The sequence below is a fragment of the Carlito syrichta genome, unplaced genomic scaffold (assembly GCF_000164805.1).
Source record: "Carlito syrichta isolate Samal-C Ts95f unplaced genomic scaffold, Tarsius_syrichta-2.0.1 Scaffold308579, whole genome shotgun sequence".
NCBI lineage: Eukaryota > Metazoa > Chordata > Mammalia > Primates > Tarsiidae > Carlito > Carlito syrichta.
The window spans coordinates 740348-756943 of NW_007252675.1; the positions used below are offsets into that span (position 1 = coordinate 740348).

The 16596-nt window shown below is 39.8% G+C and overlaps 1 protein-coding gene across 4 annotated transcripts in view; it reads right to left on the minus strand.

Annotated features, from left to right (window-relative positions):
• SMAP2 (small ArfGAP2) overlaps positions 1 to 16596 on the minus strand; it is a 51542-nt gene that overhangs the window by 13611 nt on the left and 21335 nt on the right. The window contains exons 2-6 of one of the 4 annotated variants that reach the window (XM_021716246.1): positions 16186 to 16189; positions 15630 to 15668; positions 4554 to 4687; positions 3239 to 3324; positions 1547 to 1625 (exon numbers count right to left, since the gene is read on the minus strand). In XM_021716246.1, the coding sequence (XP_021571921.1) occupies positions 1547 to 1625; positions 3239 to 3321 (162 nt within the window). In that variant the 5' untranslated portion in view covers positions 3322 to 3324; positions 4554 to 4687; positions 15630 to 15668; positions 16186 to 16189. Of the gene's footprint in view, positions 1 to 1546; positions 1626 to 3238; positions 3325 to 4553; positions 4688 to 8718; positions 8722 to 15629; positions 15718 to 16185; positions 16190 to 16596 lie in introns of those variants that run through there. The other 3 variants (XM_021716244.1, XM_021716245.1, XM_008065502.2) reach the window with 3 other exon arrangements.

The window sequence follows — 16596 nt, forward strand, 5'->3', positions numbered from 1 at the left end:
CATGGATTTTTTCACTTTAATTTTCATATTTTCTCTAAAATAATTTTATAAATAGAACACATACAGCCATGTCTTTTTCATACGTAGAACGTCTCTTAAATAGACATTTTGTTTCTTGAAGTTAAAAGTGTTTTATTTGTCCACTAAAAAAATAATATTCTGTAATTAACAAAGCCAGTTTCTTTTCATTTGACAGTAAATGTCTTCACTTAACAAATATTAATTTTTGGTAAAAAATCTTCACAAGAATATGAAAAAAATCTAAGCACATTAAATAAAAATAAATACAAATTTTGAAACAGTTTTTCGGTAAACAGGAGGTATTTCCTTCCTAAGTGAAAACAACCAGTAAAACAGGCTTGTTTTCATGGGTGCAGTATACCAGCAACGTAAATGTAAACACCACAACTCTCCCCTTCTCCTTCACCATCTGAATTACCTCATATATCCATTTCTGACCTCATCTGAGTTCATATCTTCGGGCACAATGAACAGAGCTAGGCAGACAGACCACAGTTCTCTACAAATAAAAGGAAATGTGTGTGCTTTGGTTCTAAACAGTTTTTGATGATGTCATCCAAGCTGTAGCTGTTCACTGGGTTAATTCTTTCTTGGAACAGTTATGATAACTGACAAGTCCCTTTTTTGGATGACAGTGAGGTAAGAGTCTTTCAGACTAAGTTGAGAAGGAATTTTTTTTTAACCTAATGACATGTATCACCTTACACTCACTTGCCTATGCTGAAATTCACCTACTAGTTAACCCCCTTTTCACACAGCTTCAAAAGATCAATCTGATGCTGATTCCAATTAGCTGAACTTTTATTTATCTGGAAGGGTTTAGAGCCCTACTCAAACTCAGTGATTTCACTGACTATTATATCATCTATTAAAATAAGTAACTAGAATAGATGACAAACAGACAGACGCACATAGATAGACAGACAGGACCTGGGCTAGAACTGGAGAATCTCATACTCAGTACTTCTGTGGCTAGAGAAGTAGTCAGTTGTTCCTCAAAGAATTTACTGTAGGTGGTCAAAGACTGTTTAACGGTCTAAATAGTCATATTTATTGGTTCTCCATTAGCTGTCATTAGTCAGGCATGTTTTCTTCTTCCAGAAACCATGTTGTATTTCCTCCTGCATGTTATACTTGTCTTAGTTAATACTTAGTTAATTACACCCACTTTAATTTCATTTATGGAAAAAAAGTATGTGTGCATATATATCTATACAGATTGATGTGTCTATAATATATATACATATACAACATGTCCATTTCAGGAAGTCATTCAGAACCGGGAATCACTAACATAAATACAGAGTAAGGCAAAGAATTCACTGATGGTTTGCCCTGCCCACTCTGAGGCAGAAGTTTTTTCCATGATATTTCATGGTTTTGACTCAATAAATAATATTTTTCTACTTTTTCATGTTATAAATGATGGTTTCTAAGTATTTTGGTAGTCATTCTTCAAATTCTACCATGGCCTGATTAATAAGCAAATTATTTATTATGAACAATTGAAAGATTTCCAACCAACCCTAAAGGCATTGATGTCCAGACTTCGATCCATATATTTCTTCTTTTCATATTTATCTCGAATAAATCCCTCGACAGCTCTGCAAAAAAGCTTATTAAGGATGAATCAAACAAGTCTCCCCAACAGTAAGAATAGAAAAGATCATTCTGTATTCCATGAAGTATTGTTCTCCTCCTTCCCTCTTGCCTGGTTTCCCCATGTGGCACCTGACTTTTCATGTGCAGTGTCCCTGACCAAAACCTTGAAATGTCTCCTTCACAGTAGGGGACAGGGAATCATTATTTCCTATGATTTCCCTTCAGAGTGATGATAGCAGAAGTGGAATTAACCTTTATATTGACATCAGAGGTGTCTGTGGTTGTTCTAAAACATAAGTAAAATGGTCCGTTGCCTATTTTAAAGCCCTTAGGTTAATAGGCCTCAAACAAAGGCACCTAAGTGCTCCTTAAAAACTCTTGTACTCCACTGCCAGATTCTGACAAGTGGATCTTCTGCAAGTCCCTGAATCTACATTTAATAGGTTCCATCTGCACTCATCAAAAAAAACTAAAACAAAACCAAAACAAAAAACATAGCCGGGCTCCGTGGCTCAGCCTGTAATCCCAGCGCTTTGGGAAGCTGAGGTGAGTAGATCGCCTGAGCCCGTGGGTTCGAGACCTCATCTCTACAATATATCAAAAAATTAGCCAGGCATGGTAGCGCGCGCCTGCAGTTCCAGCTGCTTGGAAGGCTGAGGCGGAAGGATGGCCAGAGCCCAGCAGGTCGAGGCTGCAGTGGCCGGGGCCACTGCACTCCTGTCTGGGTGACAGAGTGAGACTCCAACTCAAACAAACAAAACACAAAACGCTAACAAGATGATCTACAAACCACATTTTGAGGAGCACTGCCTTTAGGGGGTTTGGGTTTGTGTCCTGGGTGCTATATCCTGTGTTGAGTGAATGAAGAAAGAAAGTTACTGATAAACTGGTCGACAACAGTTAATTCTTTCACACAGGATATAAAGACAATAAATGGTAGTTTTGCTGACGGCAGGGTTCAACAGAGCAAAGTAAACTATTCTTTTTTTAAAAAATTAAACTAGTTTCAGAGATCCAATATAAACTAGGAGATGTAACTTTATAAAAGAATTCATGGCCAGGTACGGTGGCTCATGCCTATAATACCAGCACCTTGGGAGGCTGAGGTGAGAGGATTGCCTGAGCCCACGGGTTTGAGATCAGCCCGGGCAACTTGGTGAGACGTCATCTCTACAATAAATCAAAAAAATTAGCTGGGCATGGTGGCGCGTGCCTGTAGTTCCAGCTACTTGGAAGGCTGAGGTGGAAGGATAGCCTGAGCCCAGGAGGTTGAGGCTGCGGTGACCATGAGTGTGCCACTGCACTCCAGCCTGGGCAATAGAGTGAGATTCCAACTCAAACAGCAAAACATAACAAAACAGAAAAGAATTCACAGCTAAATCACTGCAGTCTTAATTCCTAATGAGTTTTCCTCATGAGATATTACATGACAATTTTGACATTAGCCAGTATATAGGTACTTTTGTATGTCTTGGTTGCAAGGCAGAAGAAAAGCAAGGACACTGATTAATCCACACAGAGATGACTCAGTTAGATCACAAGCCTTGAGTCTTGTTTGACTCTCTCCAAACATCAAAATACCACTCAGCCTTCTAAGTTGCTCCAGAAAAGATACGGGTCTATTTGAGGTCGCCGAAAAGTCTCAGGAAGGTAGGCTTCATAAAGTCGGTTTGCCTTTCCATTCCCCATCTCTTGCATGCACTGTGACCAAAGAGAATAGAGACACATGGAAAGTCAAATCAGAAAAGAATTGGAAAACTTCTCACCCAATTCCACTATTGTACAATTGGAGAGCCAATCTAGAGAGTGTCAGAACCAAGATTTAAACATGTATATTCTGATTTCCAATCTATGATTCCCTCTACCCCACTAGAAATTCCCAGTCATTTGCCCCCACAGCTGTCTTTTTCTCTCCCCTCCATGGGTTCTTTTTAGTCAATGATTTGTCTGCCAAGATACATTTAATTCAGCAACTACTCAATATCTCATTTGAAAGTCCAAGATACATAGCTACCAATCAAAATGTCTACTTGGCAGGCAACAACCAGTGTTAAATTCTGAGTTTATACTATTAATTAATCTATTCAGCTTTATTACCAATAAATGTGTTTAAACTTTCAAATAGAGCCCTTAACACTTGTGAGGGATAAATCCCAAAAGCTTTTTAAATCTTCAAATTCCCAGATACCTCTATGGCATGTAATTTCCTTCATAAGATAAAGTGTAACTGAAAAATGTAACTCACTCTTTTAGACCTTTAATCAATGTATAAAGATAGTCTAAATAACTTCTAAAGCCATTTTCTAGTTTAAAATGACCTCTTATTTCCATCACCAACTTTAGCACCTGGTTTTTTTTTGGTGGGGGGGGCTCCCTTTTACCATCCCCTAAAAAAATATAAAATTAAAGCCTTTCAGTGTAGAAGAATAAAGAACAATGAAGCTATACCAAGGTGCAGATCTAGGCTAGCCAGACTCATTCACTTAAGTGTCTCAATCCAGGCCCACCAAACTAAAGCATGCAAAATTCATATATGCATTTTAGCAATAAGATGTCTCTATGAAGTCTATGATTTGGAGGTTTTTAAAAAAATGAATATTTAAAACTACAAACATTAGACCTGGAAACCCTAAGAGTCTTCAAAAATAGCTTAAAGATACCTCTTAATACCTTCATGGACCCATGGGGTCCTAGACCATAGACTATTTGTGTTTTTAAGGAGGCAAAATTTAGGTAGAATAACATAACTTGTATGTTAAATAGAGTGATTTAAAATATCTTTATTAAAGGCATAAGAATTTGAGGTAATGTTCAGCAACTAAATTCTCTGTTATCTTCACCTTTGTGCGCAGTTTGGCTGAAATTCATCTGGGACTACTTTTACATGGATACATGGAAGCAGCTGACTCACTCTTAGGCTGTGTAAGTACCTGGATTTGTTCTTGAGTCCACTGGTCGAGGTTCACTGATTTTACCCTGGATATGTGCACCCCAAGATTCCTGTGGATTCCAGCACATCGAATGCAGATGAACACACCAATGTTCCAGGAGGCCCATCGTGGCCCTGTGAAGGTCAGGAACAGGGCAATAAAGTACAAATTACAACATTCAAGGTCTAAGCTGCAAGATTTCCATTATCAGACAACATGTCTGCTAGGACATAAGTGGAAGAATTTTTACCACAATCGCCTTTTTACTGACTTTGTTCATTTCTCCATGGATCAGCTTTTTTCATTTAGCTTTAGTTTTTTAAATTGTACAGTACAATGGTTTTTAGTACATTCACATAGCTGTGCAATGATTACTACTAACTAATTCCAGAACATTTTCATCACTCCCAACCCATTATCAGGCACACTCAATAGAGAGGCAGTGTCCTCCCAGTCCCTGGCAACCACAAATCTGTTTTATCTCTACAGATTTACCAATCCTGAACATTTAATACAAACGGAATCACACAATATATGGGCATTTGTACATGGCACAATCTTTACAGTGTCTGATAACATGTGTGTTGAAATGCAGATGTTATAATACTCTGTTGCTTCTATTAAGAAAAATCCCAGGAGAACAATGCAATGCCATGTCACATTCTATTTAGCCTAGCACCTTATGTGAACAATCCCCTCCTAAGAGACTTTTCAGTGGTGGTGGAGCCTGGATTCAGTTTTCCTACTAGGAAAAAAGATACAGATATGGCATGTTGGCCCAAGGCTCAACTTGAAATTGAAAACTTTGTTTATCCTCCCCCTCCCCAGGCCTATAAAATATGCATTCACATTAACTTGATAGGATCCTTTCCCCTTGGGCTGATGTCCTCTCTTTACCCAGCTACAGAATTATCTAGTTTCAAGATTGCCAAATAATACAGAAACATATTACAATAGAAAACTCAGATATACATTTTAATAAAAAACTGTTACAGATCTCCCATCCCTTGCCAACTTTGCCCATCCTAATAATCACTCTGGGGCCTCACTCAGTCATTCAGGCTGGAGTACAATGGCATGATCATGGCTGACTGCAGTCTTAAGGCTCAGGCGATCCTTCCACCTCAGTCTCCCAAGTACCTGGGACTACTGGCATGTACGACCATACCCAGATAATTTTTTTATTACCTGTAGAGGCAAGGTCTCTCTACGTTGCCTAGGCTGGTCTCCAACTCCTGCTCAAGCAATCCTTCTACCTCAGCTTCCCTAAGTGCTGGGATTATGGGTGTGAGCCACTGTGCCCAGCTAACAGCAGTTTTCATGATGAAATGCTAAAATCATGTGGAAGCAATTTATTCTTAGAAATCCTAATCCACAATTATCACAAGTAAGAATGTGATTTTTTCTCTTTTTTTTTGAGTTGGAGTCTCACTCTGTTGCCCAGACTGGAGTGCAGTGGCTGCTCCCGGCCACCGCAGCCTTGACCTGCTGGGCTCCAGTGATCCTTCTGCCTCAGCCTTCCAAGTAGCTGGAATTACAGGCGCGCGCTTCCACGCCCGGCTAATTTTTTGATTTATTGTAGAGATGAGGTCTCACCAACTTGCCCAGGCGGGTCTCGAACCCGGGGGCTCAGGCAATCCACTCACCTCAGCCTCCCAAGGCGTGGGATTACAGGCTGAGCCACTGAGCCCGGCAAGAACTTTTTCTTTTTTTTGAGTTGGAGTCTCACTCTGTCACCCAGGCTGGAGTGCAGTAGCATACTCACGGCACCCCAGCGTTGACCTGCTGGGCTCCGGTGATCCTTCCACCTCAGCCTTCCAAGTAGCTGGAACTACAGTCTAAGTTATTATTGTTGTTATTATTATTATTTATTGTAGATATGAGGTCTTGCCAAGGTTCCTGGGCTGGTCTTGAACCGCAGGCTCAGGTGATCCACTCACCTCGGCCTCCCAAAGTGCTGGGATTACAGGCTGAGCCATTGAGCCTGGCCAAGAATGCAATTTTTTTGACAAAGACATCACTTATTTACTACAGCAAATACTGCAACGACAGAAGGCGTGAATCCTCTTTATTACCACCAGGTGGTGGTCTCTGACTGAAATTTTATCCCAAAACCTTATCTCAGGTTCAGATTTATCTTCAGTCCCTTCAAATTCCTATGTGGATTTACATAGTTGGTCTACCATATAGTTAATAAGCACACAAATTATTCACACACTTGTTTCGAGTGGTGGGGTGTTACACAAACACAAAATGAAAAACCCAAGCAGATGTAAAAAGGTTTCTTAGCATGCTGTATATCCATTCAGGTGACAGTTTTCATAAAGGAACTCCAGTAAGATCCAAGTAATATAAGATTTTAAATGGCACCAAAAGTTAATAGTTAATTATTATTATTATTATTTTTTGAGTTGGGGTTTCACTGTCACCCAGGTTGGAATGCAGTGGTACAATCACAGCTTACTGCAGTCTACCTCCTGGGCTCAGGAGATCCTTCCGCCTCAGCCTGCCAAGTAGCTGGGACTACAGGTACGCACCACCACACCTGGCTAATTTTTTTATTTTTTGTAGAGACAAGGTCTTGCTATGTTGCCCAGGCTGGTCTCCAACTCCTGGCTTCAAGCAATCCTCCCACCTTGACCTCTCAAAGTGTTAGGGTTGCAAGCATGAGCCACCATGCCTGGCCAATATCTCATTTTTTTGTTTTCTGTTTTAGCATTTTTCCTTTGCTCTAAATTCTAGAACTCATAAGGCAGTTGAGATGCCTTTGTTTGCAAACAAAGCCAGAAGCCAAAAACATTCATTAAAAGTTAGCTGTGGAATGTGACACTGTTTGCTTCCTGGCCCTAAATCCAAACAAGGCAATTGTCAATCATCTAAGCCACTGTCACAGTGTGGGATTTCTCCAGGTCCCAATCCTGAGCACAAAGTCTTTTTGTCTCTGAGGAAAGCGAGATTAAGGTTTTGAGTCTTGAGTTGACTCTGGAATGACTGGCAAGACCTCAGTACAGAAATACAGACAACCATATTTTCATGAAAAGCCAGAGGAGAGCCTCCTCTGTTCCTCAACTCCCTACTACTGCCCCCACCTGACATCCCTCCTTTTCCCAGTGAAATAGTGGTAGTTTTATCCCAGACACTTGAGTGTTTTTAGTTTTTTTTTTGAGTTGGAGCCTCACTCTATCACCCAGGCTATAGTGCAGTGGGGCAATCACAGTTCACCACATCCTTGACCTCCTGGGCTCAGGCTATCCTCCCGCCTCAGCCTCCCAGGTAGCTAGGACTACAGACATGTGCCACCAAGCCCAGCTAATTTTTTTTTTTTTTTTGTAGAGATGAGGTCTTACTATGTTCTCTAGGCTGGTCTCACTCTTGGCCTCAAGAGATCCTTCTGCCTCAGTCTCCCAAAGTGCTGGGATTACAGGTGTAAGCCACCATACCTGGCTGCACTTTTAGTTTTGAGCCACTAGATTTATTAGTGAATAACTGCATGTTATAATAAAGATTCTGTAAAGAGAAAAATACAAGTGACAGAAGTTACTTATATTGTTGAAAACATGGGAAATAGTGTAGGCTTTTTAAATTTTTATTTTATTTAGTCAGGGTCTCTGTCACCTAGGCTAGGATGCAGTAGTGTGATCATAGCTCACTGTAACCTCAAACTATTGGGCTTAAGCAATCCTCCCACCTCAGCCTCCTGAATAGCTAGTACTACAGATGAATACCATTGCACTCGGCTAATTTTTCCTTTTTTGGAGGAGCCAGGGTCTCACTATGTTGCCCAGGCTAGTCTCGAACTCCTGGCCTCAAGCAATCCTCCTGCCTTGGCTTTCCAAAGTGTTCGGATTACAGGCATGAGACACTGCACCTGGCCAAGTGTAGTTATTAAAAGTACAATCTTTACAGCCTGAAAAGACTTAAGTTTGAATGCAACTCCAGCAATGATTACCTGTATGACCTTCAGCGAGAGAGAGACATAAAACTGCCTAAGCCTCAGTTTCCTCATCTATAAAGTGTGTACAATAATATGGACAGTGCCTAGAATATAGGACAATAAATGAGAGCTACATATAAGAACATGGTATAGAATGAGGTTTCTAGAACTCATTTCCCATTCATCTTCACTGAAAAGAGCCAGTTAACTCATTCATATGTATATACCAACAGTCTATGCAACACTACAGAACGCTTTTTTTAAAGACAGAAATATGAGTTCTAGTCCTAAAACATCAGAACCAAAACTAACTGAACATCAGAAAGAACCAACTTACCCTACACCTAATTTCAAAGTCTTCTAGAAAGCATGAAATATTAAAGCAGCTTCCAGCAGGACGCAGTGGCTCACGCCTGTAATTCCAGCACTTTGAGAGGCCAAGGTGAGAGGACTGCCTGAGCCCAGAGGTTCGAGACCAGCCTGGGCAACTTGGCAACACCTCATTTCTACAATAAATAAAAAGATTAGCCGGGCGTGGTGGCATGTGCCTGTGGTTTCAGCTACTTGGAAGGCTGAGGCAGAAGGCTCACCTGAGCTCAGCAGGTAGAGGCTGCACTGACCATGAGCATGTCACTGCACTCCAGCTTGGGTGGCTGAGTGAGACTCCAACTCAAAAAAAACCCCAAAAAAACCCCAGCTTCCTTTATCTCTCTCAAAATATTTTTTGAAGCTGCACTATCTAAATCCTCACCTGTTCCCCTCACACCCCCACCTAGCCCTTGTGCCCTCACATGCCCCCACTACACATACAAAGGAAGAAGGCCCAAGACTGTCAGCCTAAGCAGTGGGTGCGTGGATTCCAAAGTATCTGGTATTGTGGCTACAAGGCCAGCATACTTAATTCTGGTATAAAAAGAAACCAGCTGTTTCACTTAACATAATGACCTCCAATTCCATCCATGTAGCTACAAGTGACAGTGGGAGCTAAAAAAGTGGATCTCATGAAGATAGAGAGTAGATTGGTGTTCTAGAAAAGGGGGTCCCCAACCCCTGGGCCACAAACCAGTACAAATCGATGGCCTGATGGGAACTGGGCCACATAGCAGGAGGTGAGTGGCAGGCAAGCAAAGCTACATCTGTATTACAGCCGCTCCCCATCACTCACATTACCAGCTGAGCTCTGTCATCTGTCAGATCAGTGGGGGCATTCTCATAGGAGCATGAGCCCTATGAGAACTGGGAACGTGAGGGATCCAGGTTGCAAGCTCCTTATGAGAATCTAATGCCTGATGATCTGAGGTGGAGCTGAGGTGGTGATGCTAGCACTGGGGAGTAGTTGCAAAGAAAGATTAACATTAGCAGTGAGGTTTGACTGCACAGAGACCATAATAAATCAATTGCTTGCAGAGTCATATCAAAACCCTATCAGTGAGTTGATGTACTTCAATTGTACAGCTGCATTGGTGGCAGGCTTTAAGTCAGGATGTGACACTTATTTTAGTCCACACGTGGCCATTATTTTATTTACCACTTCTGTCCATGCCTCTTTTTTTAAAAAATGGTGAGTTGTATAATTATTTCATTATATATTACAATGTAACAATAATAAAAATAAAGTGCACAGGAAATATTATGCGCTTGAATCATCCTGAAACCATCCTCCCTGCCCCCTCAGTTTGTGGAAAAACTGTCTTCTATGAAACTGGTCCCTGATGCCAAAAAGGTTGAGGACCTCTGCTCCAGAAGCCAGGAAGGGTGGGGGGAGCAGGAGCTGAAGTGAGGTTGATTAATGGGTACAAAAATAGTTGGATAGAAGAAGTAAGACCTAGTGTTCAATAACTCAGTAGGATGACTGCAGTAAGCAATAACCTACTGTGAATTTCAAAAGAGCTAGAAGAGAATAATTCCAATGACCCCAGCATAAAGAAAAGACAAATGTTTAAGATGATGGATATACCAATTACCCCGATTTGATTATTACACAGCATATGAATATATCAAAACACCACGTGTACCCTGAAAACTGCATATAAGGAGGACCAAAAAAACCCTGCAATTATCTTTTGGTGGGCGGGTCCCTTATATAGGCAAATATTCTAGGATTCCATCAGCATCAGTGTACTGGTTAGCATTGTTGTGAGAGTCTGTGTTCAGCTTCAGTTAATTTTTTGGTTTTTTTTTGGGGGGGGAGACTATTTCAAAGTATTTGCCCATTTCATGATAAGTGATTTAATATTATTATTTTTTAGATGAGAAAATATAGTTTATTTAAAAGTAAGAGAGAGAGAGAGAGAGAGAAGATTCACCTCCCCAAGAGTAGGGGAGGGGACCAGAGGCAGGAAACATGGCGATAGCCATAGCTCAAAGAGCACATGGCCACACCAGAGTCTAGCAAGGCAATAGTCATGACTGTGATTTATAAGTGCACCTGCACACACCACACTGAGTGTTCAGCAGTTCAGCATAATCCCCGTGCCCCACGCTCCCTATTCACCCAATCTCACCCCAGGTGACTTCATTTCCCCAGATGAAAAAAAATCCTCAAAAGGAAACATTTTGCCAATGTGGAAGAGGTGAAACAAAAAATGGCAGAAGCACTAAAAGGTATCAAAATTGATGAGTTCAAAAACTGTTTTGAGTAGTGGAAAAAGCAACTCGATAAGTGTAATGTATCAAGTGGAGAATACTGTGAAGATGACTGAAGTTTAAACATGTAAGAATAAATACATGATTTTTTATAAATAAATTCTGGGTTTGTTGGGGGTTCCCTCATTATGTATCAATAAAAGAAGATAAACTAAGTGTCCAGCATACGCTAGTCATGGCAACCAGGAAGAAACTATAAAAGATGTCATTTTGAAAGTGAAAATGGAAAAAAGAAGCTGAGAGGAATATTTCAAATAATTTTGAAAGCAAAAGGGATAGACAAGTAATATAAACTGGTAGTGATTAGCACAACACAAAGGACAAGGTTACAGTTAAGTGAATATGCTCAACAGGAACCTAAGAGCAGGCTCAGGCAACATTAAATAATATTAAAATTAACATGTAGTCACTCTGCAATAAGAAATCAGTGGAAAGCCAGGCTTGGTGGCTCAGCTTGTAATCCCGCACCTATGGGAGGCTGAAGTGAGTGGACTGCCTGAGCCCGCGGGTTCGAGACCTGCTTGGGCAACTTGGCGAGACCTCATCTCTACAATAAGTCAAAAATTAGCCGGGCGTGGTAGCGCGTGCCTGTATTTCCAGCTACTTGGAAGGCTGAGGTGGAAGGATTGCCGGAGCCCAGCAGGTCGAGGCTGCAGTGGCCAGGAGCGGCCACTGCACTCCAGTCTGGACGACAGAGTGAGACTCCAACTCAAAAAAAAAAAAAGAAATCAGTGGAAATAAAGAAAGTATATGGATTTGGGTGGTCAAGAAATTGATTATAATAAGTATCAGCCCAGTATCAGGGAAATCTGGGCTTACACTGACCAGCTACAGTTGTTTTTACAAGTTCCTCTGGTGCTTGTGTCTGGTGCAAAATGGAAAGCATATAGGCAATATCCAATTTATACTCAACTTCTGGACAGCTTCTACATACTGAGTAACTACTGCTGCCCTCCTGCAAATTTCCCTTGCTGCTGAAACTTCCCTTACCACAGAGATGCCAGGATAGAAAAGGTTCTGGGACTGAGAACTCAGCTAAGAGAAAAGAACTAGAGTGACAGTGAGCCTCAAGCTACTATCACAGTAATTACAGCTCTTTGACCTCTAATCTATGAGTTTCCAAACAAATAAAGTTGAGGAAGAAACACTGATAAATTGATGGCTACCCTTATTTTTAGACCTGCTGGCAGTATGGAGCTGTTGAAAAGTTCTTCAACAGACAAGGGAAGGGAAGGGAGAAAAAAGAAAATCTCTAAGCCCCATTGAATCTACCTTGGAAACCTCTCCAGAATCTATCCATTTCTACCTAGACCATCTCATCTCTCACTAATAAGCCTTTATTCTCTTAACATTATTTACTGAGCAACTATGTGCCAAGCATTTTGTCTGCTAACTACTGGAGATACAAAGGCAGAGACAATAAAGGTGAAATTCCTCAATTCAGAAAGCTCACAGACTAACAACTAATTGGTTTCCAAACTCCCACCAGAATAATCTTTCTAAAACACAAATCTGTTCAGATTAGACTGCTAAATATAAACCTTCCATGTAGTTGCATACAGAGGTAAAAATGTAAACTGGTAGAAATTTTCTGTATAGCATATTCCAAACAGAGCTCTCACCCTCTTGCCATAAAATCTGTTCTTCCTTGATTCTTCATTTTAGTCAGCTACACTTCCATCCATTCAATTGCATTAGTCAGAAATTTATGCATCATGAAACCTCTCCTTCAGCCCCTCTACATCACCAAGACCAAAACATCTGTCAAACCAGTATCTCTTCTCTCCATCTGTATTACTATTTCTCTAAAGTCACCAAACTCTTTTAGACCAGTGCAATAGTGTCTCTCCGCTTTGACATTCTCTCCTCTCCCAAGCCCAAACCAAAACCATTCTACATATAACAGTCAACTTGAGCTCCTAAAGAAGCAGTGAGCCACCTTGTCACTCTCCCGGCTTAAAGCCCTTTTATAGAAGCCTTCTTTCTATTGCTGTTGGATTAAAGAACAAAATCTTTAACGTGGTCTCCAAGTTCTTAGATTCTAGCCCATGCCAGCTTCCCCAGTCTCTCATCTCCTATGACACCATCCTTCTTTCATTTCCTCAAGGCACCAGCTTGTTCCTTCCTTATGGTTTTTTGGTCTTCTTACACGCTGCCCCCACTGCCTAAACAGCTCTTTCCCCAATTGCCATCTGCCACTGGTAGCCTGGCCAACTACTATACATCACGAGGGTCTCAGCTGAAATGTTTCTTCCTTAAAGAAGGCTTTCCTTGGCCTTTTAGTCTAAACCCGATTGTAATCTTTCTTCTACCCTTTCTTTTGGTATTTACAATATAGAAAATTTCAAACACACAAAAGCAGAGTATAATTAACCACCAGCTCAGCAATTACCAATTCCTAGCCAATTTTGTCTCAGCTACATTCCCAACCACTGTCCCTCATCCCAACCTTGGATTATTTTGAAGCAAATCCCAAATGTTATACCATTTCATCTGTAAATACGTCAGCATGTATCTCTAAAAGATAAGGACTTTTTAAAAGTTATGAACTCTACTTTTTAAATCTGTACCACATTTTGTTATATATTTGTTTGTGTGATTGTTTAGCATTTCTTTCCCATGAACCTGTAAGTGCTACAAAAAGTGACACCAGATCTGTGACATTCACTATCATATTCTCAGGGTGTAGCACAGTTCCTTACACATAGCAGGGAGGCAAATTTTTTAAAAAAATTAATTAAAACTAAGTATGCCAGGTGCAGTGGTGCACAGCTGTAGTTCCAGCTACTCAGGAAGCTGTGGCAGGAGAATCACTTGAGCTGAGGAGTTTGAGGCCAGCCTGAGCAACATAGTGAGACTCTCAAAAAAAAAAAAAAGAAAGAAAGAAAAGAAAAACTAAGTAAATCCTTTAAACTCCCCTGACTTGTAAAAATTCATCTGAGAAATAGAGATCTAGTACACAAAGAAATATGCCAAGAATGCTCAATACTACATCTTTCAAAAAGTTAGAAATGTCAATAGAGAAAGGAATTATGATCATCACATAATGGAAAAACATTTTGGAGCTCTCTATTTGATATAGAAGTATCTCCATGATAAATTAACTTTTAAAATTCAGCATTAAAACAGTATATATGAAACAATTCCATTTTGTTTAAAAAGTGCATACATGTATCTTTGTTCTTAAATGTCTAGAAGAATATATGTAAGATATTAAAAGGTATTATCTCTGGATAATGGGGTTGTGAAATATCAATTTTCTTCTCTATATTTTTATATACTCTAAATTGTGTGCAATGAGCTAATGCTAATATTGTGATGGGGAAAAAAACAATACAAATATCTTAAAAACAAAACAGCTGTCCATGGCTCTTTACTGACTGCAGGATTAGTTGCAACTCCTTTACATGACGTATAAAGTCTGTTAAAAGCCGGTGTCTTATGCATGCCATGCAAGTCGTCATTCTGAAATATGCCATACACTTACATCTCTTTGTCTACACTATCTTTCTACCTGGCATAGCTTGCTCCCCAATACCCTGCTTGACAGACTTCAAAATCCAGTCCAATGTCACATCATCTGTGAGGTCTTTCAATGGAATAAACCTTGACCTTCCCTATGGCTAATATTCCACTGTATGCTTTGCTCTTCTAATATTTAATCTCTTATTAGAGTTAGTTAATTACAAATCTCTCTTGCCCTAAAGAGACTATGAGCTCTAGAAGGCAAGGTTCATATTCCCTCATCATTTATCCCAAACACTTAGCACAATGCTAACAAATAGAAGATGATGCACAATAAATTTTTCTTTAACTGAATTCATCAGTAAGCAAAATAAAAGTATATAATTTTTTAGGTTTTGCAAGATAACGAGAGAAGTTTACAAACACATTGAAGGCTAAGCTATCACACAGAAAAGGGATTAAGTTACTTTGGTGAGGCTTCCAAGGCAGAACTGGCATCAATGAGTAGAAGCTGATTTTAGCACACTCTTGGGAAGAATTTTCTAACAATTAAGGTTGTGTGAAAACAAATGCAGCCTATTCAGAAATAGTAAAATCCCAGTAAGTGACAAGGAGAGGCTCAGTAATCAACTCTCAGGGGTGGTAAAGAAATGATCCCCACATAGTGAGTTGTGTGAACAAGAAGCCCTAAGGTTTTTTCTACTACTATATTTCTAGCAGATGATTTGTAGGTAATTTTTAGGTCCCTCTCTGCTTAATATTCAATGGTGCTGCAAATGTAAAGTGAAATAAACAATTTATGAAGATGCTAGATCTTGATAAACTAAAACATTGAATTCAGTTCATGGAAACTGGGATAGACACTGAAAACTGGTTTAAATGCAAGAAACTAAGGAAGAACCTGAATCAAAAGACTCTAATTTTAAAATAGAGGTTAATTCTCTTTGCTTTAAACTGTCATTGGCAAAATTTGGAAGTCAAAGTAAAAAAGAAATAGTATTCGTTTTAGGAACAAATCTAATGCCAGTTACCTCAGTTCCACTCATTACATCCCTCCATTCTCTGATTCTCTATGAATAAGAATACACAAACACCAGTACAATAGTGGAAAAATGATGTAAGACTGCTGAAAAATATGTTTACCAGCCTATTTTCATCTATACAAAAGAGAGTTCATTCAGTTCCCTATTCCAAAACAACAATAAACAGTAACTTTGAACTTCTGTACGTACAAACATTTTAAGGAACCATGAGACCAAAATAAAGGCTTACGCAATGAACCTTTGCTTTCAGAACACTCGTTCTTCAAGAGAAGTCCCTTTCCATCTGGGCCATCTTGCAAGAATGTTGTTTCCGTTTGTCAAAAAGAGAAACTCCACATTCACACATTTGAAAAAAAGAGCATAAGTTAAGCTTTAAAATGGTTGAAACAAAGCAATTAGAACACTTCTGAGATCGTTTAGAGAATAAAGGTAAATACTACAACAAGAAATTTTTAAATTTAGAAAATTAGAGATGGAAAGGATCTTAGAAGTCATTGAGTCCTACCTCCCACTGAATGCAGGAGATCCTTCTATGAGTGACTACCTGACTTGTCCAATGCTAAGTCAATTATGTACCATTTCAAAAAGCAGTAGGTTCTACCATTAGATGGCACGGATTATTAGAGAGGCCTTCCTTATGCTAAGTCCCATCCATCGATCTTCTTACCACTTATATCCTCGTGCTGCTTTTTACTTCTCCCGTATTTATATAAAATACCAAAGTATGCAAGCTAAAGATGGAAGTTTGGAGATTCTAGCAGAAGAGAGCAGCTATTTATATGCTCAACCAAAATATAAACCAGCTGAACCAAATTAATCCAGGAAATTAATGATCCAACAAATGTAGCAATTAGATTGCTATGTTCTCGGTAGAGATGAAGCAAAGCAACATGATCGTCCGATCAGGTAACCGCCAAAAAGAAGTTAGTGAAGTAGAATACTGTTAAGTACTCAC